At 40.5% G+C, this 25,001-nt stretch overlaps 1 protein-coding gene across 3 annotated transcripts in view; it reads left to right on the top strand.

Moving 5' to 3' along the window:
* Window positions 1-25,001, top strand: part of stat1 (signal transducer and activator of transcription 1) — a 221,586-nt gene that overhangs the window by 123,445 nt on the left and 73,140 nt on the right. For all 3 annotated transcript variants that reach the window (XM_012970596.3, XM_018097153.2, NM_001079467.1), the window contains 4 exon segments: window positions 8,406-8,465; window positions 19,732-19,761; window positions 20,903-20,996; window positions 24,264-24,305. In XM_012970596.3, the coding sequence (XP_012826050.2) occupies window positions 8,406-8,465; window positions 19,732-19,761; window positions 20,903-20,996; window positions 24,264-24,305 (226 nt within the window).

Below are 25,001 nucleotides of genomic sequence, written 5' to 3'. Positions count from 1 at the left end.
AGGCCTATAATTGCCAGGCTGAGATCTTACTCCCTTTTTAAATATGGGAATGACATTCGCCTTCTTCCAATCCCTAGGTACCAAACCTGATGAAAGAGAGTCTGAGAATATCAGAAACAAGGGCCACTGCAATTCTGCCCCTAGCTCTCTCAGTACCCGAGGGTGTATTCCATCTGGCCCAGGTGCCTTGTTTACATTTATCGTGTGTAACCCTTTAAGCACCATATCCTGTGCCAACCACTGTGTAGTTGGAGCTGAGGCAACAGTGAAGCTATTGGGTGGGACTTGGCCCACTGGCTCCTCTACTGTATTCACCCAAAGCATCTATAGTGGTAAATGGCTCAAGTCATGAACAATTTCTGTTACAAAGGGGAACAAGACAAGGCTGCCCCCCTGTCCCCCCTGCTGTTTGCTATAGCTATGGAGCCATTTGCACAAGCAAGACAGGCTACCAACTACAGGCTGGAAGATTGGTAATAGAGAAGAACACATACAACTGTATGCAGACGACACATTAATCTATCTGGGTGACCTCGGACCCTCCATAACAACTCTGATAAACATAACCTCTAGGTTTGCCCAAATCTCTGGCCTGGTCACCAGCCCAGCTAAATCAGTCATTCAGCCAGTAGACCCACAACAGTTGCCAGATAACCAATCAAATATACCCTTCCCTATGGATCAGCAATTCACTTACCTAGGCGTTGTAATTAAACTTCTCCTATCCGAATACTACAACCTAAATGTACTACCAGTTTAACCCTTTAAGTGCCACAGGACGTAGATTCTACATCCTGTGTATAAAAGTACATTAGTGCCACGGGACATAGAATCTACGTTCTGCAGCACTTTCGGGTTTAGAAGCGCTGCGCTCACTTTTAAAGCAGCGCAGCGCTTGTAAGCCCCTCACAACCCCCTAGGCAACGAGCAATGAAGGACATACTCACGGATCCGGTCCCTGATCCGCGCCGATCCGGTCCCCCAGCCAATGGCAGCAGTGGGCACGTGATGATGACGTGTCCACTGCTGCCATTTAAATAGTCCCCCCCCCCCCTTCTGTCGCCTCCTCCTCTCTGCCTGCACGTGGACTGCTGGGACCCCTGCTGCCTTCCTGCTGGATTGGATCGCCCCTGATCGCCTCTGATCGCCTGCCTACCATGGGTGAGCTAAACTACAACTCTACACCACTGTATATTTTGCTTATTTCTATCTAAACTGTCTAATTTTTTTTTTTTCCATTTCTTCTTCTATCTTTCTCATTATTACACTTTTGCACACATACACACTTATATACAACTTTGCCAAGCACACACTTACACTTATAATTTTTTTTTCCCTTTTTTTCTTTATTTCTTTTCTTTCTTTCTTTGCTTTCTTTGGCAGTCTTTTTTTAACTAAAACTTTATTTCTGATCTTTTTTTGGCGTTTTCATAATTGATTTCTGTTTTTTAATTATTTTATTGCATTTTAACTTTTCTATTGCTATTGGGTGCTGAATATGCGGTGACGTTGGTGGATCCAGGGCTCTGACCACCGATTTCATTGCAATTATTTTTCTTTCATTGCTTTTAGTGGTTTTATTGCATTTTCGTGATTTGATTTTATTACATTTGCATTGTTCTTTATTGCGTGTTTAGTGCCCCAAAAAAGGTTGGTTCTGCAGTGTCGTTGGTAGATTTTCTGTTGGTTTAGGTGATTTTATTGGATTTTACTGATTTTATTGTGTTTTCTTTGCAATGTTCTTTATTGCATGTTTAGTGCCCCAAAAAAGGTTGGTTTTTCAGTGACATTGGTGGATCCAGGGCTCTGACCACTGATTTCATTGCAATTATTGTTCTTTCATTGCTTTTAGTGGTTTTATTGCATTTTTGTGATTTGATTTGGCCACGTCTTTATGTGCACCCATATATATGGGGTATCGTTTTATTCAGGGGAACTTGCAGATTGATGTTTAATAAGATTTTGGTAGTTGCCATTGAGATTTTGGGGAGAAATCTAGGTTTGTATCTGGTTTTTCCTTGATTTCTGACCAAAGCGCTGATTTCTGCAAGGGACTGCGGCCACAATTTTCTATTTAGAAAGAGAGGAGTGGTGTCTCTGAATAGCTGAAGGTGTGCACTTTTTGGAAATATATAGTTTGCGGGGGTTATTTCACAGGTATGGGGGTATTTAGACTAACTGCAGGTAGTGCACATAGAGCACAGCCCCCCCTGTTTTGGGGCATTTGGTGGCCACGTCTTTATGTGCACCCATACATATGGGGTATCGTTTTATTCAAGGGAATTTGCAGATTGATGTTTAGTAAGTTTTTGGTAGTTGCCATGGAGATTTTGGGGAGAAATCTAGGTTTGTATCTGGTTTTTCCTTGATTTCTGACCAAAGCGCTGACTTCTGCAAGGGACTGTGGCCACAATTTTCCATGTAGAAAGAGAAGAGTGGTGTCTCTGAATAGCTGAAGGTGTGCACTTTTCGTAAATATATAGTTTGTGGGGGTTATTTCACAGGTATGGGGGTGTTTAGACTAAAAAACTGCAGGTAGTGCACATAGAGCGCAGCCCCCAAATTTTCAACTGAAATTGCCCTTATGCATTGCCCCTGTTTTGGGGCATTTGGTGGCCACGTCTTTATGTGCATCCATACATATGGGTTATCGTTTTATTCAGGGGAACTTGCAGATTGATGTTTAGTACGTTTTTGGTAGTTGCCATGGAGATTTTGGGGAGAAATCTAGGTTTTTTATCTGGTTTTTCCTTGATTTCTGACCAAAACACTGACTTCTGCAAGGGACTGCGGCCACAATTTTCCATGTAGAAAGGGAAGAGTGGTGTCTTTGAATAGCTGAAGGTGTGCACTTTTCAGAAATATATAGTTTGTGGGGGTTATTTCACAGGTAAGGGGGGTTAACACTGAAAAACTGCAGATAGAGCACAGCACCCACATTTTTATCTGTAATTGCCCTTATGCATTGCCCCTGCTTTGGAGTGTTTGGTGCCCATGTCTTTATGTGCACCCATACATATGGGGCATCATTTTATTCAGGAGAAGTTTGTCTTTCAAATTTGCCTTTGTTAGAAAATTTTTATGAGATTTTTTTTTGTCAAATCCACATTTGATCATGCGTCCAAGTTTACGTTTTAGAAAAAAAAAATGTCAAAAAAAGCTCCAAATTTCACAGTGCACTGACAAAAAGTATTTGGCTTTTGAGTGAAAACTAGATTGCACCTAGAAACCTGAAGGTCTGTAGTTTCTAAAGATACCAAACATGAGGGGATATTTTAGATTTACATATAAGTTATGCTGCATCAACTGTTACAAGCGCTTTTCCACTTTGTTCTGGTGTGATATTGTACAAAGTATTGCTTTAGTTTGGGGGTTACTTCTGGACAGGAACTGTGGGTTACCACCACATATTTGGTATCGTTGGACTTGGGAGTATCAGGGCTTTTACAAACAACAAAAAAAAAGTGTGTAAAATCAATTTTTCTATGGAAAAAACTCAAAATATACAGAAATTTTTCATAATTTTTTTTTTTTACATATTTCACCCAAAATACACATCATATCTCCAGAAAAGTTATAACATTTGGTATGTATGTCGAAGCCCAATTAGTGACGAAAAAAACAATATATAATTTCCCTAGTTTCATGGAGGTTTTCCTACCAAAAAACATTGTTAAAGTGAATGAGTACAAAATGCTTAAAAAACGTCTGGCACTGGGGGGAACTGAAATGACAAATTCGGCTGGCACTTAAAGGGTTAAAAACTATATACAAAAGAAAAATAAAGCCTGGGAATCCCTCCTAATTGGCCCAATGAGCAGAATACATCTTATCAAAATGATACTGCTCCCTAAGTTAACCTATGCCCTCTTGTATTATCAAAAAAGGTTTTTTTACTGCACTAGATACAATATTTAGACAACTAATATGGGCTGGCACCCGACATCGTCTAAGCCTGAATACTCTGATTAAAGGCAAATCCCAAGTGGGCATTCCCGAACATATATCTATACTACATAGCGGCTCAACTAAGCCACATAGCATCTTGGGTTGAGGATGCAAGCCAACAGTCACTGTACTATCTACATAAAGCCTTGCTAGGAACCTACTATACTCCCTTTCAGTGGCTACTTACTAAAGGACCTCAACCAATAACATACCCCAACCAGGTTATTATGCATGTACGTCAAATCTGGCAAAAAACGGTACACATCATGCAATTTAATAACATCTTATCCCAGACTCCCCTATGGGAAAATCTATATTTTCCAAATGTAGCCAAATTAGGGGATAACCTCATATAGGAAAGGTCTGGCATTTGCTCTACAGGAGATGTTTGGCAGGGAGGCTCTGTGGCTCCTTTTGACACACTCAAGCAATTATTTCATTTACCTGCACATCAATGGCTGAAATATATGCAAGTTAAAAGATGTCTAAATTTACAAAACAATAAAAATACCATCCCAATACCAGCCCAATACTCGCTAACTGACCGCCTACAGCAAAGCTCAACTAAAGGCCTTATCTCTAATTTGTATCGAGAACTTCACGCTAAACTGCATAATAAGCCTCTTGAAACCTTTAGAGATAAAAGGAAAGGAGATATAGATCGATGCGATGATGACTAATGGGATCAGATGTTGGAATCCCCTTTGTCAATATCCCTGAACTATAGAGACCGCATGATCCAATTATATTTCCTTCATAGAGCCTATTATTACCCTGCCAAACTACATAAACTGTTCCCAGGATCCCCCTCAGAATGCCCCAGGTGTGGTATACAACAAGCTATGGTTTGGGAATGTTCAGCATTAGCAATATATTGGAAAGAGGTCTTCGATACCATAGACACAGTTCTGGGAACACCGCTTTCTAGAACCCCGCGGGTATCTTTATTTGGTATAGGAATACAAGAGTCATACTCATGGTATCAAAGTACCTTTATTAATGAAGCATTATTCACAGCAAAGAAGCTTATTACAAGGAAATGGAAGCAGTCCACACCCCCCAATTCATCCCAATGGGTTTTAGAAATTAAACGCTTATCCACCCTGGAGAATATATCACAAAATATGGGATAAAAGGCTGGACTGCGTTACTTAAGCTGCAACCTCATTGTGTAAAACTGGGGCAAAGTCAGTTTATGATTCAAATGTGTTAAACCATAACATATCCTTGCTATGCTATATTATGTGATAAATGTCTATGATACTATTATTGTGTTACTAATATTGCAGTACTGTTACTCAAGCATTGTATATACTGATACTGTGAAAATTAAAATTCAATAAACGCCTGAAGTTAAAAAAAAAAATCAAAAGGTGCTTCAACAAAGTATTAGTTTAAGGGTGTGCACACTTATGCAACCACATTATTTTAGTTGTTTTGGTATTATTCCCTCCACCTAAAAGATTTCAGTTTGTTTTTCAATTGAGTGGTACAGTTTATAGCTCACATTAAAGGTGTAAAAAGTTCTGAAATTATTTATCTGTGTCTCATTTTTGTACAGCACAGGAACCTGACATTTTATCAGGGGTGTGTAGACTTATATATATATATATATATATAATAACTCAACAGTAGAAAGCACTCACAGCTACAGCATCAATCAAGTCAGTGATTTATTTCAGCATACCATCTACACGTTTCGATCACCACAGGATCATCATCAGTGTGAGTGCTTTCTACTGTTGAGTTTGATGCATTATTTTTGTCAGCACCCAGCCGTTGCCCCGATACTGGTGAGTGCCGATTCCTTACAAGACTATATATATACACATAGCCTTTTTCATAGCCTTTCAGAGTGTATCTTGTGTTTGTATGTGCAGTTTGAGAAAGGTTTAAAGCCGCTCCTTCACTCCCTGCTCGTCCACCAGCCCCTAGGCAATGAGCAGAGGGGGCGAACGAGTGGCACGATCACCCAGGGGCACCATAGGAAATGACAGGCACATGGTTACTACGTGCCTGCCGTTTCCTGGTCTCCTGCCTCCCCCCCACGCCGCCCACTCACCTGATATATTTACACACAGTCATATGAAAAAAGTTTATGCAGGCAGAGAGGGGTTTGCAAACTTTTTCATATGACTGTATAATATATAAAGGTATGAGATCCGTTAACTGGAAACCCATTATCCAGAAAGCTATGAATTACAGGAAGGCCATCTCCCATAGACTCCATTTTAATCAAATTATTGAAAAACATTGTCAAAAGACCCTTTATCCACACCCAAGCCATATATATAACAGGCCCAATACATATATATATATATAGGTATAAGCAGCAAGAAAAATGGTTTAATAAAAAATAATTGTCAGACCTAGTTTAGGCTTTCTAGAGTTGGCTATATGAGTCACACCAGGGCCCTTATCTCTTCTTATATCTTCCTTACCCCCATAGTTTCACATGTGAGCTTAAAGTGAACTAAATCTTAACTAAAGACGTAGGGACAAAATGTTTTTCATTATGGTTTGGGCCTATGTAGTAGCTGAAGGCAACCACAGCCATCGGCATTAAAAATCTGTGCCTTCAAATGCCCCAGTAGATCCCCAATCTTCTTTTCCACTGATTCACTGCATATGCTCTGTGCTGCTGTCAGCTACTTTAGTTTAGGGACCAGCTCGCAATATCCTGCATATATTGAATATGAATTTTATAATGTAAGGCTGATTCGAACATAATTTCGTTCTCATTACATGGCAGCTCAGAAACCAGCAAAATTAGCATCAGAATTGAATTATCAGCCCTTTAGCATCAGCATATAAGACAGGCAAAGCTTATTTTCTTCTTGATCAGCTGCTCAAAGCACACTGAGCATGTGAGTGTCAATGACACCATACCTCCCAACAGTTCATCCCGCAGTCCCAGATTCTTACTAAAAAGTCCCTCATTTCTCTAACTTTTTTAGCATTTTTTTAAAAAGTATCTTTTGGCAGAGAGCCCAGAAACTCAACAAGCTACACCTGCACCTAAGCTGAACAGGCCTCTTGGGGGAACTGACACTTGCAGCTTAAAGGGCAATTTCACAGTTTTTAGCAAAACTGTAAAAACACGTAAAACAAGACCCAGAAATGTGTTCAAACTTTAAATAACCTGGCAAATTTTGTTAAATTGGAGTGGTTTAGGTGGTGTGGTCACATTATTGGAATTTCCTATAATTATAATTCCTATAAAATGTTTTGCAATTGATTTTGAGAAAAAAAATGTTTAAAGGACATGAAAAACCTACATTTGCCTAAAACGTATACCAATTGGGCATGTAACCCCACCTAAATGGCATAATTTGTACTGCATGTATCCCCTTCACTTGCCAGCACCATCACATTTTCCTAAAGTAAATAGCAGCTTTTGCCCGGTGGCCATTTTTCCTCTGATACATAATCAGATATATTTACAGCTGCAAACAGCATACACACACACAGACCCTTATTCAGCATACATTTCGTCAAGAATACAGGCTCACACAGACAGGAGTGCTTTGTTTGAGCACTGTAATAGTTAAGCTGAGCTCAGGAGAGGTGGTTAGGAGAAAAATATGGAGACAGACTAGAGCTGAGTTTCTATGGGAACCAGCAATTCCATCTCTTCAATGGCTGCTAGACTGGAGGGTGTGTTTAGTAATCTGATCTTAGAACAACTAAGCATGCCCACAAGCCAACAGCCAAAGCAAATTCCTGAGGGAGGGGGCTGAGTGGGTTACAGGAGGAGAAGGAAATCTAAGTGATTAAGGAGATATTGCAGCCTTACTATTAACCTCTCGACAACCAGTGTTGCAGGTATTGAAAGATTTCCAAGAGGCTTTTCACTGATTACATTTTTGTGTGTGGGGTTTATATATCCTTTAAGGGTAAGTATAGATATGTGCGCAACATATGACAAATAAGCCCAATAAACAGCCTTTTTATTTTAATGGCAATCTGTAGTTCTTGGATGAAAAAAACCATAGTAACAAAGAAACCCTTTTGCCCAGCAATCCAGCTACATTTTAAGCTTCACTTGAAAGGGTGGAGGAATCCTTTGTGTTCCTGAAATGGCAATTGGTTTGCTTCCAAGATCATTTACTAATAATTTAAACAAATAACAATTGTAAATGGTATTTCCTGCCACTTTCCATTAAAATAAATAAATAATCCCTCTATCTAGGGCAGATGCTGACAAAGAAACAGGGATCACACACAGATGTTTATTTCATCACTGGTAATGATCCACATGGAAGGGTGTTGTAGTTTTCATTGAGAGTTATGTGTGCCATAGACCCAAACAATTACCTTTGCTATACCATTAGCATTGCTGTGCTAGAGTCCATTGTTAACATATACAGCAGACCAATTTCTATGTTCTGCCTTTTTTTTTTCCAAAGGGTTGTGGCTCAAACTGTTTTGTTTCAACTATATTTATTTCATTTCAGACTTTTGGTGAAACTACAAGAATTGAACTACCAGTTAAAAGTTAAAGCATTATTTGATAAGTAAGTATTGATTAGTATTTTGTGGTAACAATGTACATGGGAAAGGGTCCACAGTTTATGTAGTGTAAATAAATAGTAAATATTTTTTTTATTTATAGCGCTCATTCATATCATTCCCTGTTGCAATTGAGTTTATATTTAATGTCACTATAACACTAACGTCCATTTTATCAGAAATCATTTCACTTTTCTGTATGTTTTTCTACATTCTTTTTATAAGTAGTTTTTGTTTTCCCTTAAATTGGTGTCAGTGCACTTAAACTACATACTCATTTAACTTGCCTCAACAAGACCTGTCACCCCATGGGGCTGATTTATAATGGCAAGCCCTTTGGCTCAAGCATTCCTTTACTGAAACCATGTGTGAGTTCCTAAACATATACATGGTTTCTGTATCTGATAACCTCAGCTTGCTGCTTAATGCTGGAGCATTAATAAATCAGCCCCTGATATTAGTTGAGCAAATAAAAATATTCTTACATTATATACATATTTAAAATCTAATTTCCTTCATTCTTTTGGACTCTAACACTTAAAACATAAATCAGGTGCAATTTTGTGAACACTTTTATCAAGGCAAGCTTTGTATCATTCCAAAATGTAATGTATGAGCAAGAAAGGTGAACCAGATGCACCATATGTACCCATGAATAGGTTGTGCAGTTAAGTGAGGAGGGTGTGGGGCATATAAGGAGGTTAGTGACATCTAGGAGGTTTAGAAGTGAAAGTGATTTCTGTGCCTTAGGCATAGAGGCGGATAAAATCTTACAAATCATTAACTGGCAGGAGATAATACCTCCTTAAAATGTGGTACTGCATTGATGAATTGATAGATAGAATATGAATTTCCATTCTAGGGTACTGGCACACAAGGAGATTTGACACTCACAGTAAATCTGCACTTTGTGGGCAGCAAATGTCCTAAGAAAGGCCCTCCTCTTGCCTTTGGATCACCACAAGTAAAACACATTATTTGTGGTGATATGGCTTAAAAACAGATGAACGAGAAAGGGGGCATTCCCCTGCGTGATTTCATGTTTGCGCACATGCAGTAAGTATACCAACTGGGATTTACTCTACTGTGCATATGCAGAATACTGAGCAATAAAAAGTGAGGAAAGACGATGCTGGTGTGGCGCTTAGACTTTTTGTCCCCACAGGCTAGTGTTGTTCTTTCCTAACAGGAGCATCAACCTGAGGAAAAAACGTAATCAATTTCACCTACATTTTGGCACCCCAGTGAAATAGACTCTACATGTCCTTTAATTTAAAATTCACCAAATCCATAATGTTGGATTTAGCTGAATACCATCCTGGGTAGATTCTTGACAAAATCTGAACTCATCTTTAAATAATCAGAAAATGTAAAATCAATCAGTTGGTTTAAGAAAAAAAAAAATTGACGCATTTATTTGTCGAGAAAAACGTTCTAGGATTTAGCTAAATCCTGAACTAAAAAACGAATTCCATGCATCTTTTATTTTTTTTTAAACTGAAATGTTTTATTGAAGTTTTCAAGCATTGTGGTACAACAATAATTGGGACTTTGGGTCCCAGCAAGTAAAAATAACATATATGAAAACAAAAAAGAAAAAGATAGATAAAAGAGAGTAAGGTAAAGGTCGGCGGCTGGGTTTCGTTGTCTTAGGTTAAGGTTGTAAAAAAGAAGGAGAAAGGACTGATAGTGGGCATGATACGTTGTCTCTGGGTTTACACTGGCGGAAGTTTTAAGCATGTAAGGCTGAGAATAACAAGGGGTCATTTTCATATGTTAACCAGGGGAGCCAGATCTTGTCGTAGGCTTCCATGTTGTTTTGCAGCATATATGTCAGTTTTTCGTTGGTTGCGATGTTGATTATTTTTGCTTTTAGCATTGTCAGAAGAATGGTAGGTTTTTCCCAGTTACTTGCAACTATGAGCCTCGCTGCCATGAATATATGTTGGCACAGTCTGTGTTGAGTTTGCGAATTTCATAGTTTTTTTACTTTAAGAGTATGGTAAAAGGGTCTTTTTGGAATGAAGTATGTAGTATTTTAGATAGAATGTGGCATACCATGTCCCAGTATTTAGAGACTGTATTACACTCCCACCATATGTGAAGCATGGTGCCTACTTCCCGGCATCCTCTGAAGCAGTGTGGTTCACATGCAGGGTAAATTTTGCTTAGTCGGTCCGGGACCATGTAGGTCCTTTGAAGAATTTTTAGTGAAGTTTCCATGTTGGTCACACAGGTGCTCCCTCGGTTGGCCATCAGGCTGCATTGTGACCATTGTTGTGTTGTCAGGGTCTTGCCCAAGTCTCTCTCCCATTTATGCATACAGTTGAGTTTGCAGTTAGATTCTGGTGGTTGGTTGAGCATTTTGTAGGTTAGGCTTAGTGCTCCAGGGGCTAGAGGGTATATTCGGCACATTGTTTCGAAGATGGATGCTGAAATGGTGTTATGGGCGCAGAGTTTCACTTGTTTGGTTACATAGTTTGAAAGTTGTAGAGCCCTGTACAGTTCTTGCAGAGGAGGTTTGTATTTTCATTCTAATTGCAGTGTGAATAGTGGTTTGCCACAGTGCGTTAGGGAGTTTAGGTTTGTTACTCCATTGCTTATCCACCAAGTGAATGATCTCTTGGTGTTCCCAGGTGGGAAATCTGAGTTGTTTATCAGTGGGCTCATAGGGGATGGGGAAGATGCCAAAGGGTGTTTCTTTCGTAGAAGCTGCCAAAGGTGCAACATGTCAGTTGTTATTGGGGAGGGATCTTTAAGTGCCTTAAAAGGGATTGTGGAGAGCCAGAGTATATGGTTGGTCTTGTATGGGTAGAGAAGATCATCTTCAATCTGGACCTATAATGGTGCTTGTGGGCCTTCATGTGCGGGGACCCATTGGGCCAGTCTGGCAGCTTGGTAGTACTTCCCTAGATTCGGCACTGCTAACCCTCAATTAGATTTGTGTTTAACCCCTAAATACTGTAGGTATTAAGTTCGCATTTCAAATCCAAAGTTAAGTTATATGAGCTTTACCATAGGTTTGGGTATGTTGCAAGGCAGCATTTCAGATTTGTCTGGGTTTATTTTGAGTCCTGAGATTTTTGCGAATAGTTATAGTGTTGTCATGAGGTTAGGCAGGGATGTGAGGGGGTGTATCAGGTGTACTAACAGGTCATCGGCGAAGAGAGAGAGTTTACACTCTTTGCCTTTAATTTCTAGGCCTTTTATGTCTCTGTGTTTCTCTGATGGCTCTAGCAAGGGGTTCCATGGCTAGGGCGAAGAGTGCTGGTCTAGTCCCATTCTGGATATTGATTAGAGTTGCTGGTTTAGTAGTAGGTAGGTTTATAGTTGAGCTTTTGGGAGGTGGTAGTTTGCTTTGATTGTGTTAAGAAGAATGTGACCTAACTCAAGCTTTTCTATAATGGTGAATAGGTATGTCCAGTCGACTGTATCCAACGCTTTTTCTATATCTAGCGCTAGTAGGCATACTGGAAGGTTTGTTTTGTTGGCATAAGCTATTAGATTTAGGGTCTTGTGGATATTATCGGATGCCTGTCAAGTGGGGATGAATCCAATTTGGTCTTATGTGTATTATGGCTCCTAAAATTTTGTTCAGACGGCTTGCCATTATTGTGGCTAATATTTTTATATCTACATTCAGTAGCAATATTGTTTTGTAGTTTTTTGGGAATAGTGGGTCTCTGTTGGGTTTGGGGATGACTGTTATCCTGGCCTCATTCATTTCTAAGGGAAAAGGCTTTCCATTTGTTACGTGTTTGTACAGGTTGTGAAGTTGGGAAATTAGTTGTTCAGAGAATTTTTTATAATAAAGAGACGAATACCCATCAGGTCCTGGGGCTTTGCCAGGTTTTAAATGTTTGATTGTCTCCTCTATTTCTTCATATGTTTATCTATTTATCATATGTTATCTCTTTATTCATTAGTTGTTTCATTTCTAGGGTGAGGGGTCCGGGCATATGTTTTTGTAGGTATTGATCTAGGTCAGTGCTGTCCAACTTCTGCGGTGCCGAGGGCCGGAATTTCTCGCGCATACATGGTGGAGGGCTGCTAATGGAAGCCACTCCCTGTTTTAAACCACACCCACTTCAAACCACACCCATTTTATCACAATGGTGGTAGTGCAGCAAAAACCCAAATGCTTGGTCCTCACTGCAGGGATATCAACCATCATTCATATGTGAAAGAATTATATTATGTCATATTAAGACACACCCTAAAATCCATATGACTTCTCCTCCCCTGTGGATAGCACAGCAACCCCCAGTACATAATTACACACTTTAGGGACCATTTACTGGCTATTTCCAACTGCTAACAAACTCCCAGAACAAACCCCTGCCAGGTTCACCTCCCACAGGCAGCATAGGGTAGCACTCTGCCTGCCCTACGCTACCTGTGTGTGCCATACTCTGCCTGCCCGATGATGCCTGTGTCTGCCATATGCTGCATGTGTGTGCCCTACTCTGTCTGCCCTATGATGCCTGTGTTTGCCATATGCTGCCTGTGTGTGCCATACTCTGCCCTACCCTGCCTGTGTGTGCCATACTCTGCCTGCCATATGCTCCCTGTGTGTGCCATACTCTGCCCTACCCTGCCTGTGTGCCATACTCTACCTGCCCTACCCTGCCTGTGTGTGCCATACTCTGCCCTACCCTGCCTGTGTGTTCAATACCCTTCCTGTCCTATGCTGCCTGTTTGTGCCATACCCTCCCTGCCCCATGCTGCTTGTGTGCCATACTCTGCCTACCCTATGCTGTCTGTGTGTGCCATACCCTCCCTGCCCTATGCTGCCTATGTGCCATACTCTGCCTACCCTATGCTGCCTACACACAGGCCTGAGGTGTGAACAGGAGAACAATATGGGTGATTACAGCCTGAGCCTGAGGTGTGAACACTGCAGGGGGTAAACAATGCATAGATTAAAAGATGTGAACAGTACAGGGGATTACATTTTTAAACAATACAGAGGGCTTACAGCCTGAATCTGAGGTGAAAACCATGCAGGGGGGCAGTTAAACTCAGTACTGATACCATTTAAAGCTTATACAAGGTTAAACCATCAAAGCAACCAGACAGGTGGGGGGCCACACAGAGGGGGGTCGCGGGCTGCCAGTTAGACAGCACTGATCTAGGTCTTTGGGTTTTTCTTTCGTGTCAGTAGCGTAGAGTCTTTGCTAAAAGTCGGTGAAGGTTTCTGTTATTTTGTCTGGCCATTCGCTAATCTGATCTTGTGAATTCTGCTATGTGTAGTTTTCAATTTCAATAGGTTTGCCATCATTTTATCAGGCTTATTTGCATATCTGTAGAACGTGTATTTAGTTCTGTGGATTATTTTTTCAGCTTTTTCCATCTGGCAAGATTTAAGATGCTGTTTTATTTCCACAATTTTTTTCCTGTTCCTACTGTGGGGTGCAATAGATCTATTGGTATGTTCTAAAGCAGAGAGTTCTGATTCTAATGCTATTTGTATTTGAAGTCTTTCCTTTTTTTTTTGAGGCATATCCTTGTATATAGGCTTTATATGCGGCCCAGGCCAGTGATGTATCAGGTGTGTTGTTGACATTAAAGTAGTTTGTAGTTTCTTGTGTGTTCAGTTTGGTGCATTCTGGATCTGCTAAGAGGCTCTCGTTTAACCTCCATGTGGGGTCTGTGTTCCGAGACTCATTTTTGTTATTACTAGGTCATGGTCTGACCAGGCACATTGTATAATTTTAGATTCTTGTAAAGCATTGGAGTCATGAGAGTTTATTAAAATGTAGTCAAGTCTAGGGTAGCTTTTGTGGACATTAGAGTAAAATGTGTAATCTCTTCTGTTTCTGTTTGTTTCTCTCCATGACTCTGTTAAGTTATATGTACATAGTAATTTGTTAACTTTTTTAGTATTTTTTTTGCATTGGGGGCTATGGTTGAAGGGGAGGTTAAAGTCGCCTGTCCAGATTAATCTACTAGGGCGGTGCTGTCCAACTTCTGTTGTACCGAGGGCCGGAATTTTTCTGACCTGCGTGGTGGAGGGCCAATAATGGAAGCCAGTTTTTACCACTCCCCTTTTTGAAACTGCACCCACTTGAAACCACACCCATGTTATCACATGACCATACCCATATTAATGGTTGTAGTACAGCAAAAACCTGCCATACTCTGCCTGCCTGCGTGCCATACTTGGCTGGTTTGTGCCATACTTGGCCTGTGTGTGCCATACTCTGCCTGCCCTACCCTGCCTGTGTTTTCCATACTCTGCCTTCCCTACCCTGCCTCTGTGTGCCATACTCTGCTTGTATGGCACACACAGGCAGCCTACAGTGACACAATGCTGGCACTGCTCCTACAGTCTGCACAATAACTATATATTAAAAAACTTTATAATTGCAGTACCACCTCAGTATATGTTCTTTTTGTAGTATGCAGGGATTATTTGTGGGTTTCTACTGCTGAGGTGTGAACAGGGGAACAATGGGGGTGATTACAGCCTGAGCCTGAGGTGTGAACACTGCAGGGGTTGAACAATGCAGGTATTAAAAGGTGTGAACAACACAGGGGATTACATTTTTAAACAATACAGGGGGATTACAGCCTGAATCTGAGGTGAGAACCATGCAGGGGGCCAGTTAATATCAGTATTGATACCATTTAAAGCTTACACAAGAGTAAGCCATCAAAGCAGCCAGACAGGTGGGGGGCCACACAGAGGGGGGTCGTGGGCCGCCAGTTGGACAGCACTGTACTAGGGGGTTCTCGTGGAATCTTAGCAGCTATTGTTTCAAAGAATGTAGACATCATATAAGATAATGGAGGGCACCTGACACTGCAGGGCTTTGCTGCAATTAGTGTTTATTAGTGTGTTCCACTACATGTTTCGGGCAAAGCCCTTTATATGTATATATATATATATGGGATCAGGGAACCCTGTCCCCTGTTTTTCAGTCTGTGATCTCATCCATTGGCTGGATGCCCCAGTGCACTTCTGGGAGAGATGTGCCTAAGCTTTGGAGCCAAAAATCTAGGGGCGGGCCCAGCAGTTTATAAAGGGAGCCCCTGCTGTTGTTTACCAGTACAGAGAGAGATCCAGAGTGAGCAGCCAGCACAAACTGTGTGAGTTCAAACTAAAGGAATAAAAGTTGCTGGGCTGCCAGGGTGTATAAAGTCCTTTGTGGAACTCTGTGTGTGTGTGTGTCCCCTGGAGTGAACAGGTATTGCCCGTTTGCCTGCTACGTGGGAGCAGCCACCCTTTTCAACGGGAAAGGTACTCTGGGGCAGGTAGCGCTACCTGGGGGGACTTAAGAGCTCTTGGGGAAGGGACTGAACTGATTTAAAGGGTTGGGGGGGGGGTCTATCCGGATCCAAGTTGGGGCTGGGCACGTACAGAGACTGTGCCAGCTGTGGATAGCCTACACAAGGTCCTCAGGACAGGATTATCAGTCATCCCTAAAGCTGTTCTACTTTCTATTTCAAAGTTATATAAAGTTTGATATTGCTGCAAACCGTGTGTGATTATTTCCTAGTGGAAATCACCTAGAGGTGTGTTCCTCAACAACTTAGGGGAGGGTATAGTAAGTAAAGTATCAGTGATTGCAGATAACACATAACAGCCCACTTAATTAAATCCAGGATGTGGCATCCTTGCAGCAAGAGTGCTGGTAAGTAGTGATGGGTGAAATTTTTTGCCAGGCATGGATTCGCTGCGAATTCCAGCGTTTCACCATTGGCATATTTTTTGCTAAAAGGGGCAGGAAAATTCACCTCATGACAAACCATTGTCACACGCCTACAAAAAAATTTTTGCGCGCCTCAAAAAAAATGTGCGTTGCGTGACAAATTCGCAAAATGTCGAAAAGGCCATGGGTCAAAAAAAATTTGTATTTTCACAACATGGTGGTAAGTTTTAAGCCATAAAATATGTATTTATGTAGGTGTCTGTTCACAAGAGTTCAATTAAAAACTAGAAAGGGAAGTTTGAGAACAAACTTCATGTTGAAAAACATGACGTCACTGAATTGGCTCTGCCCACTTTCTATGACCTTGGACTACAGTTATATAGTAAAAATCACTGTGCAAAGTTTGGGGTCCCTGGTTTTAATAGTGTCTGAATGGCAGCATTCCCCCACTCAAAGTCAACGAGTGACATCTGATTGGCGGTTGGTGGCTCCACCCCCTTTTTCTAACCTGGAACTGCATTTACCCAGTGACTAATTCTGCAAAGTTTAGGGACCCTAGGATTAATAGTTAAAGAACGGCAGCATTTTAAATTTAAACCAATAAAATTCAATGGATGAAATCTGATTGGCTGTTAGTGGCCCAACCCACTTTTCCTATTTTTGAACTGCAGTCCCCCAGTGACCAACTTTGCAAATTTTGGGGACTCAGGCATAAAAATTGTGAGACTGACAGCATTTTACACTTCACCATTGAAATTAAATAGGTGAAATGTTATTGGCTGTTGGTTGCTCAGCCCACTTTTTTCTAACTTTGAACGGCAAATACCCAGTGACTAACTCTGGAAACTTTAACAACCCTGGAAATAAATATAAACCAATTAAATCTAATGGGTGGAAATGGATTTGCTGTTGGTAGCTCCTCCCACTTGTTCTAACCCTGAATATGTAGTCATCCAGTGACTGACTTTGCAAAGTTTGGAAACCGTGACATAAATAGTGTGTGAAAAGTAGCATTTTAAATTTAAACAAAAAAAAAAATCAATAGGTGAAATCTGATTGGCTTTTGGTGGCTCCACCCACTTTTTAAAACCTAAAAATGCAGTGCCCTAGTGACCCTGGTGTTAATACTGTAAGAATGGCAGCAGGTTGAATTTCCCCATTGAAAATCAATAGTTAAAATCTAATTGGCTGTTGGTGGCTCCACCCACTTTTCTAACTCTTGAACCGCAGTTACCAGATGACTAGCTCTGCAAAGTTTGGAGACCTTAGTATTAAAGAATGGCAGAAGTTTAAATTTAAACATATGAATTGTATAGGTGAAATCTGATTGGTGGTTGTTGGCCCCACCCACTTTTCTAAACTTGGAACATAATCACCCAGTGACAAACTGTGCAAACTTTGGGGACCTTGACATTAAACATGTGAGAATGGTAGCAGTTACATTTCCCCACTGAAAACAATTAAAGAAATGTGATTGGCTTTTGGTGACCCAGCCCACTTTTTCTAAACTTGAGTACGAAGTCACGCAAAGTTTGCAAACCCTGGTATCAAACCAATAAAAGTCAATAGGTGAATTCTGATTGGCTGTTGGTGGCCCCGCCCACTTTGTCAAAACTAAAACTGCAGTCCTCTAGTGACCAACTGTGAAAAATTTGGGGACCCTGGGGTTAATACTGTGAGAATGGCAGCAGGCTGAATTTCCCCATTTAAAGTCAATAGGTAAAATCTGATTGGCTGATGGTGGCTCCACCCATTTACAAAAATATAAAAAACCTTAAATGCGTAGTCACCCAGTGTCTGACTATGCTAAGTTTGGGTACCCTGGCAACAAACCAATAAAAATCAATAGGTGAAATTTGATTGTCTGTTGGTGGCTCCGCCCACTTTTCAAATCTAAAACTGCCGTCCCCTAGTGACCAAGTGTAAAAAGTTTGGGGACCCTGGTGTTATTACTGTGAGAATTGCAGCAGGTTGAATTTCCGCCAAATCAATAGGTAAAATCTGATTGGCTGTTCACAGCTCCGCCCACTTTTCGGCATCCAGCAATCATCATATTTTCATTCAGGCTGACCCCTTGACTGTGTGATTCAAGTTTGGGGAGTGTAGCCTCAAAGCTGTAACATTGGCAGCAGTTTCAATTTCCCCATTAAAGTGAATGGGTGAAATATGATTGGCTGTTGCTGGCCCCTCCCACTTTGGGGGTCATCCAACAAATGTTGCTGTTTCCTTCTGGGTGACCCCATGATTAGGTTATTCAAGTTTGGGGGGTGTACCTTCAAAGCTGTAAGTGCGGCAGCAGTTTGAAAATCTTCCCTGTCAAAGTCAATGGAAAAATTGGGGGGTTTGGAGCGGCGCCACAAAAAGACGGGGGGCAGGATCGCTTAGAAAAGCACAAGCAACCTGCTCTGCTATAGGGCGAAGATGTGTGGCGAGTTTGGGTGTTGTACCCCTAAAACTGTAGGAGGAGTAGCATTTAGAAATTGGGGGGGCGCTAAGAAGAAGAAGAAGCGGAAGAATAAGCCAAAGTCGAAGAACAGTATGTTGGGGTTTTCAACCCAACACAATAACTGTAGTTGCCTAAAATTGCGATTTTCTCTACCTCTGATTTTTTAAGTACATTAATGTTAATACATGAGAAATCATTTTCACGAGGTAATTACAAGAAATTAATTATTAGCACCTAAGATATAAAAATGTTATGATTTATCAAGCTACCAACTTTAATTACTTTTTTTGGGCCAACATCTGCTCCATTTTGTGCACTGAAAGGCAAATCGTATTCCTGTCAGTGCTTACTGAACACAGGGCAGATCAGAGAAGATTGGTGTTTTCTCCTCCTGGGGTTTTTCATGAGTAAATATGTTTTGAGCTTCATGTACTTGACACTGGCCCCGTAGGGTCAGGGTCTGTCAGGTCCAGAACCGAGAACCTTATATTAATAGTTCTGTGCTCCTCCTAGCAGAGACACAGAAGTCTTTTGGAGTTCACCTTTGTAACCTGTTGTTTTCTTTGCCTCTTTTTCTGTCTTTGTCAATTAGGTGGCTATGTAAACCTGCCTCCTTATGCTCATTGAGCTTTTTTCTAGCCCTTTCCTGTGCTCCTGGCTTTCTGTGTTCCTGCCTTGCCCTTGTTATTTGTCTTTTGAATTCTTGTTTTGACTCACTGCCTGCCCCAAGATCCTTTGCCTGCCTTACAGACTTGTTGTCTGCTGCCTGCCTCATACTACTGGCCTGATATGAAGACTTGCCTCTTCATTCCACCTTGCACTGTATCTACTGTTTTGTGAATTCATTTGTCATTAAATCATCTTACTTTACACTAACATAGCTTCTGGTTTTCATCAATCCACTAAATCAATATTTAGCACCCAGGTTATACAACACAAAGGTTTCTACCTGCAAGTCACTTACCTGTGGCCTTACCTGTCAAGTAGTATCAGAAAGTGCAACTGACCATTTGCTGCAAAACTTTAGAAAAAAAAAATCAGTACAGAGATACATGTTGATATTGTTTGTCACAAAGGCACTACTAGGGTATTGCAGTAAAATTTGTTTAGATTATTGTCTACTAATCTCTGTACCTCTCTTTATTTTTTTAAACAAACCCCGTGTGTCAGAGATGTAAACGATAAGAACATAGTAAAAGGGTAAGTCATTTCTATTTTCTGCTTTTGTCAGTTGTCAAATGTCAATTTATTTGCTGGCTAGTAATGGGAGTTTATTGTATTGTTTATTAGAGATATTATAGATCAGAATATACATTTTTGATAAAATCTATGTATGTATATCTATTTATAAAAGCACTACTAATGTACACAGCGCTGTACAGTAAAACAATAAATTAATACAACAAATGGGGTTATTACAATAATAGATAAGGATAAACCCATGTAAATGGGATTTTTCTAAGAGCCATAAAGGAGAATGCAAGTCAAAATTTAAAAAGCATACTGCCCAATAGTCCTATTGTTTAGTAAAAACGCCACACTTTTGGCTCACCTAATCAAATATTTACTCAGTCACACTTACTTCACATTTTCTAGAACAGGCAGCCATCTCTAAAAAGGTATTTTCCCTTCCTTTCCCTCCTTGCTTCATACTGCACATGTGTTTCATTCCCTCCCCCCCCTCTGCCAGATCCGCTTCTGATTGGCTGGTGGGCATGTGTAGCTCAGAACAGCAGACAGGATCAAGTTACACACATGCTCAGAGAATAGGAAGGCTGCCGCTGGCAGCCTACAGGAAGGACAGAGAGATTTCAGTGTATGTCACTGTAGTCTTCACACTGCTGTAGGCTGCCAGCACCATATCTCAGAGAAGCAAGCAGGGATCTGGGAATTTAGATATGCAGTAAGTACTTAAAAAGAATGCATTTAGACTTACTTTTAATTTATATTAACCTTTCATTGTCCTTTAAGGAATTTTTTCCCAGAATCCCTTTTGACTTAATTGCATACGTATGAGGCGGTCTCCTCAACCTTTTGACTTGTACAATAATAGATAAATACAAAGTATGATGATAAATGCAAGGTACAGTTACAATAAGTTAAGAATCTAAGAGACAAGAGGATGGAGGTCCCTGTCCCATAGAGCTTACAATCCAAATGGACACAAATAGGAGGATAATAGTGGTAAAGGTTTCAGTGGGTTACACTGCTAGTTCCCAGATCAGGTGCTGTGTGAGTGCTGTGTGACACATCAGCTGAACTGCTGAAGTTAGCTAAAGTAATCTATGCGTAATCTATTCATAAGTCTTCTTTAAATAGTGCCTTCTGCTGTGCTTTACAGGTTTCGTAAATTTAACATATTAGGAACACACACAAAAGTAATGAACATGGAAGAATCTACAAATGGGAGCTTAGCAGCAGAATTCAGACATCTGGTAACTATTTATTTGCTACCTACAACTTTCAAGCAGTTTTTAGGAGGAACTGATAGTAACAGGATATACGAGATACATCTCTGTCTGCCAATGTGCTGCATTATGAATATAATAATATTAAAAATGAATTCAACATTTTTATAGTTGCCTAAAATTTAAATTACATAATTGTAAAATATGGTGTGCATTCTACAGTGAGGAACATAAGTATTTGAACACCCTGCGATTTTGCAAGTTCTCCCACTTAGAAATCATGGAGGGGTCTGAAATTCACATTGTAGGTGCATTCCCACTGTGAGAGACAGCACTGCTGCACATAAGTATTTGAACACCTGGCAATTAGCAAGAATTCTGGCTCTCAAAGACCTGTTACTCTGCCTTTAAAAAGTCCACCTCTACTCCACTCATTAATCTAAATTAGTAGCATCTGTCTGAGCTCTTTAAAGACACCTTTCCACCCCACAGTCAGTCAGACTCCAACTACTACCATGGGCAAGACCAAAGAGCTGTCAAAAGACACCAGAGACAAAATTGTGGACCTCCACAAGGCTGGAAAGGGCTACGGGGCAATTGCCAAGCAGCTTGGTGAAAATAGATCAACTGTTGGAGCAATTGTTAGAAAATGGAAGAGGCTAAAGATGACTGCCAGTCTCCCTAGGGCTGGGGCTCCATGCAAGATCTCACCTCCTGGGGTATCACTGATGATAAGAAATGTGAGGAATCAGCCCAGAACTACAAGGGAGGAGCTGGTCAATGACATGAAGAGAGCTGGGACCGCAGTTTCAAAGGTCACTGTTGGTAGAACACTACGCCGCCATGGTTTTAAATCATGCATTGCACGGAAGGTTCACCTTCTCAAGTCATCACATGTCCAGGCCCGTCTGAAGTTTGCCAGTGACCATCTGGATGATCCAGAGAAGGCATGGGAGAAAGTCATGTGGTCAGATGAGACCAAAGTAGAACTTTTTGGTCTAAACTTCACTCGCCGTGTTTGGAAGAAAAATAAGGATGAGTTGCATCCCAAGAACACCATCCCTACTGTGAAGCATGGGGGTTGGTAACATCATGCTTTGGGGGTGCCTTTCTGTGAAGGGGGACAGGACCTCTGCACTGTATTAAGGAAAGGATGAAAGGGGACATGTATTGTGAGATTTTGAGCAACAACCTTCTTCCCTCAGTCAGAGCATTGAAGATGGGTTGTGGCTGGGTCTTCCAGCATAACAATGACCTGAAGCACACAGCCAGGATAACCAAGGAGTGGCTCCGTAAGAGGTATATCAAGGTTCTGGAGTGGCCTATCCAGTCTCCAGACCTAAATCCAATAGAAAATCTTTGGAGGGAGCTGAAACTCTGTGTTGCTCAGCAACAGCCCCTGACAGATCTAGAGGAGATCTGTGTGGAGGATTGGGCCAAAATCCCTGTTGCAGTGTGTGCAAACCTGGTCAAGAACTACAGGGAAACGTTTGACCTCTGTAATTGCAAACAAAGGCTTTAGTACCAAATATTAACACTGATTTTCTCAGGTGATCAAATACTTATGTGCAGCAGTGCAATACAAATAAATTCTTTAAAAATCATACAATGTGATTTCCTGATTTTTTTTTAAATGCTGTCTGTCACAGTGAGAATGCACCTACAATGTGAATTTCAGACCCCTCCATGATTTGGGAGAACTTGCAAAATTGCAGTGTGTTCAAATACTTATGTTCCTCACTGTAGGTAACTAAATTTTAAATGTAATATATTTCACCATGATATATACCAAGAACAAGAAAGTTTTCATTTATCTATAAAAAAGGATTTAAAGAAACTTACGTAGCCTTCCATTACTTGACATTAAATGCAGTGCAGTTAGGGTGGCTATACACAGGCTGATAAAAGTTGCAGACAGACCATGTTGCCTCCTTATTGGCCCATCTGTAAGGCCCTCTGATGGGCCTACCCAACCAGTATGCAAGGGCCGAATAATCAGATCAGTCCGATATCACCTACTTTAGGGTAAGAACCCACAGAGCAGTTTAGTCACTCAACGATAGATCTCTGCTATAGCGGGCGACTGAGCACTCACCTGCTGCAACAATAGAAGTTGCCAGTGGAAAGCCTTTCACATCTGTTCGTTTTCTGAAGTCACGCACAGTTGCCTGCAGGAGGAAACTTTGTGCAACTTCGGGTTACCAAAGCAATGTTAAGGGCTATTCACTGACAACTCCAATTGTTGCCAGTCGAAAACCATTTCAGAGTGGTTAGTCGCCCATGAAAGCAGAGATCTATCTCGGGCGACTGAACCACTTCCAAAGGGTTCTTACCCGTAGGCTAATGTCCCACGGGCAGATTTAGTCACTGCAATTTTTAAAAAGCGAGTTCCAGCAACAAGTCTCTCATTTTGTCTCTACGTAGAGAAAAATATAAATCGGCAGTACCTAAAACAATGATACAACTTTAAATCACTTATTGCTACTAATTGCTCTGAGAGCCATTTTTGAGCATTTTTACAAAGAAAGCATTGTCATTCAAAACTATTGGAATTGCTGAAACTAAAACCTACTGAGCAGGAAGTTGCTGCAATTTCCCCATTGCACCGAATGCAATTTCTAATTGTAGGTGGGGAATATGACACCTGTATTTGTGGAAATAGAATCGCTCCATTGTTGAAATCTCTAGTACTCGCTTGTTAGGAAAAGATGAGCATCTTGTCGCTGGAATTCGCTTTTTAAAAATCACAGTGACTAAATCTCCCCGTGGGACTCTCCAAGATAGTCGCCTTAAGGTGGATAAACCAGGAAACGATTTGGTCGGTTTCCAACCTTACCAAACTTACAGATCTTTCGGTGTATGGCCAGCTTTAGGGAGTACGCTAGTCTACTGATTAGATGAAAGCCTGTGATATGTCTTTTATAATTGAGCAAATAGTGTCTTATATTGTGTCATATTCTGTTTGTTTCTCCTTATAAACAGCATTTTAAAACTGAAAAGCTGTTCAGAAAACACAGTACTGTAATGTTGTTTCAAGGAACTAAAACAATGAAATGAAATGTATGCCTTTAAACTAAATTAGAATATTTTTAGATTAAGTGAAATTATATTATTCAAGTCATATACAGTATGCTTGTTTAGTACTTGTGCACAAAGTTGCATCGCAAATGATTATTACAAAGAATATATTATTATTATTATTAGAATGCAATTTCAAACTACTATAATGGGGTACCATTATTTTAAAATACATTACAGTGTAATGTAATAGAAATTCTTTTACTTACTTTTTAGCAACTAAAAGAGCAGAAGAATGCAGGAAGCAGAACTAATGAGGTAAAATGTGTAAAGAATCTATCGGCAAATAGAAAAGAAGCATACATGGAACATAATAATTTATTTGCATTACATTATAACGTTAACGTAGACATTCAACCTTTCACAAAGAAACCTTGGATGAAGGATTCTGTGTGAGACCAAAATGTCAAGTAATAAACCTCCTAGGAGTGCTGTCCTTGTTCCAGTGCATTTTTTGGACTAGCACCCAGGTTTTGTTACTGCAAATGGTGTGCACATACACATATATTATATATATAGATATACATATAACAGGTCTTAGTGAAAAATAAAGAAAATTTTATTCAGGCAGACTAACGTTTCGGCTGATTCCCCAGCCTTTCTCAAAGTGAACACACAATACAGCAACCCACTCATAAACCGAAAATGGCGCCAAAATTCCACTGGTGACGTCACTACCAGTGTAATATGTGATTGCCCAACACCAATGCATAAAAAAAGAGAATCAATAACTATGAAAAACAAAAAAACAAAGGATGGGTTAGATAGAAATAAGACACTACATATAAAAGAAACAAGTTATAAAGGAAAGAAGTTGGTAAGCAAAGAAGCATACTAGGGCTGAACTGCAACTCGCACCCACTCGTAGAAAATCATATAGCTTAAGGCATTTAATGTCGGTAGTATGACCCAGACGGTCCCAGCTTACCCCACTGTGCATTGTAAACTCCTGTC

This window comes from Xenopus tropicalis, chromosome 9, assembly GCF_000004195.4.
Source record: "Xenopus tropicalis strain Nigerian chromosome 9, UCB_Xtro_10.0, whole genome shotgun sequence".
NCBI lineage: Eukaryota > Metazoa > Chordata > Amphibia > Anura > Pipidae > Xenopus > Xenopus tropicalis.
The sequence above is the reverse complement of the archived record's forward strand: the minus strand, read 5'-3'. Positions and strand labels throughout refer to the sequence as shown.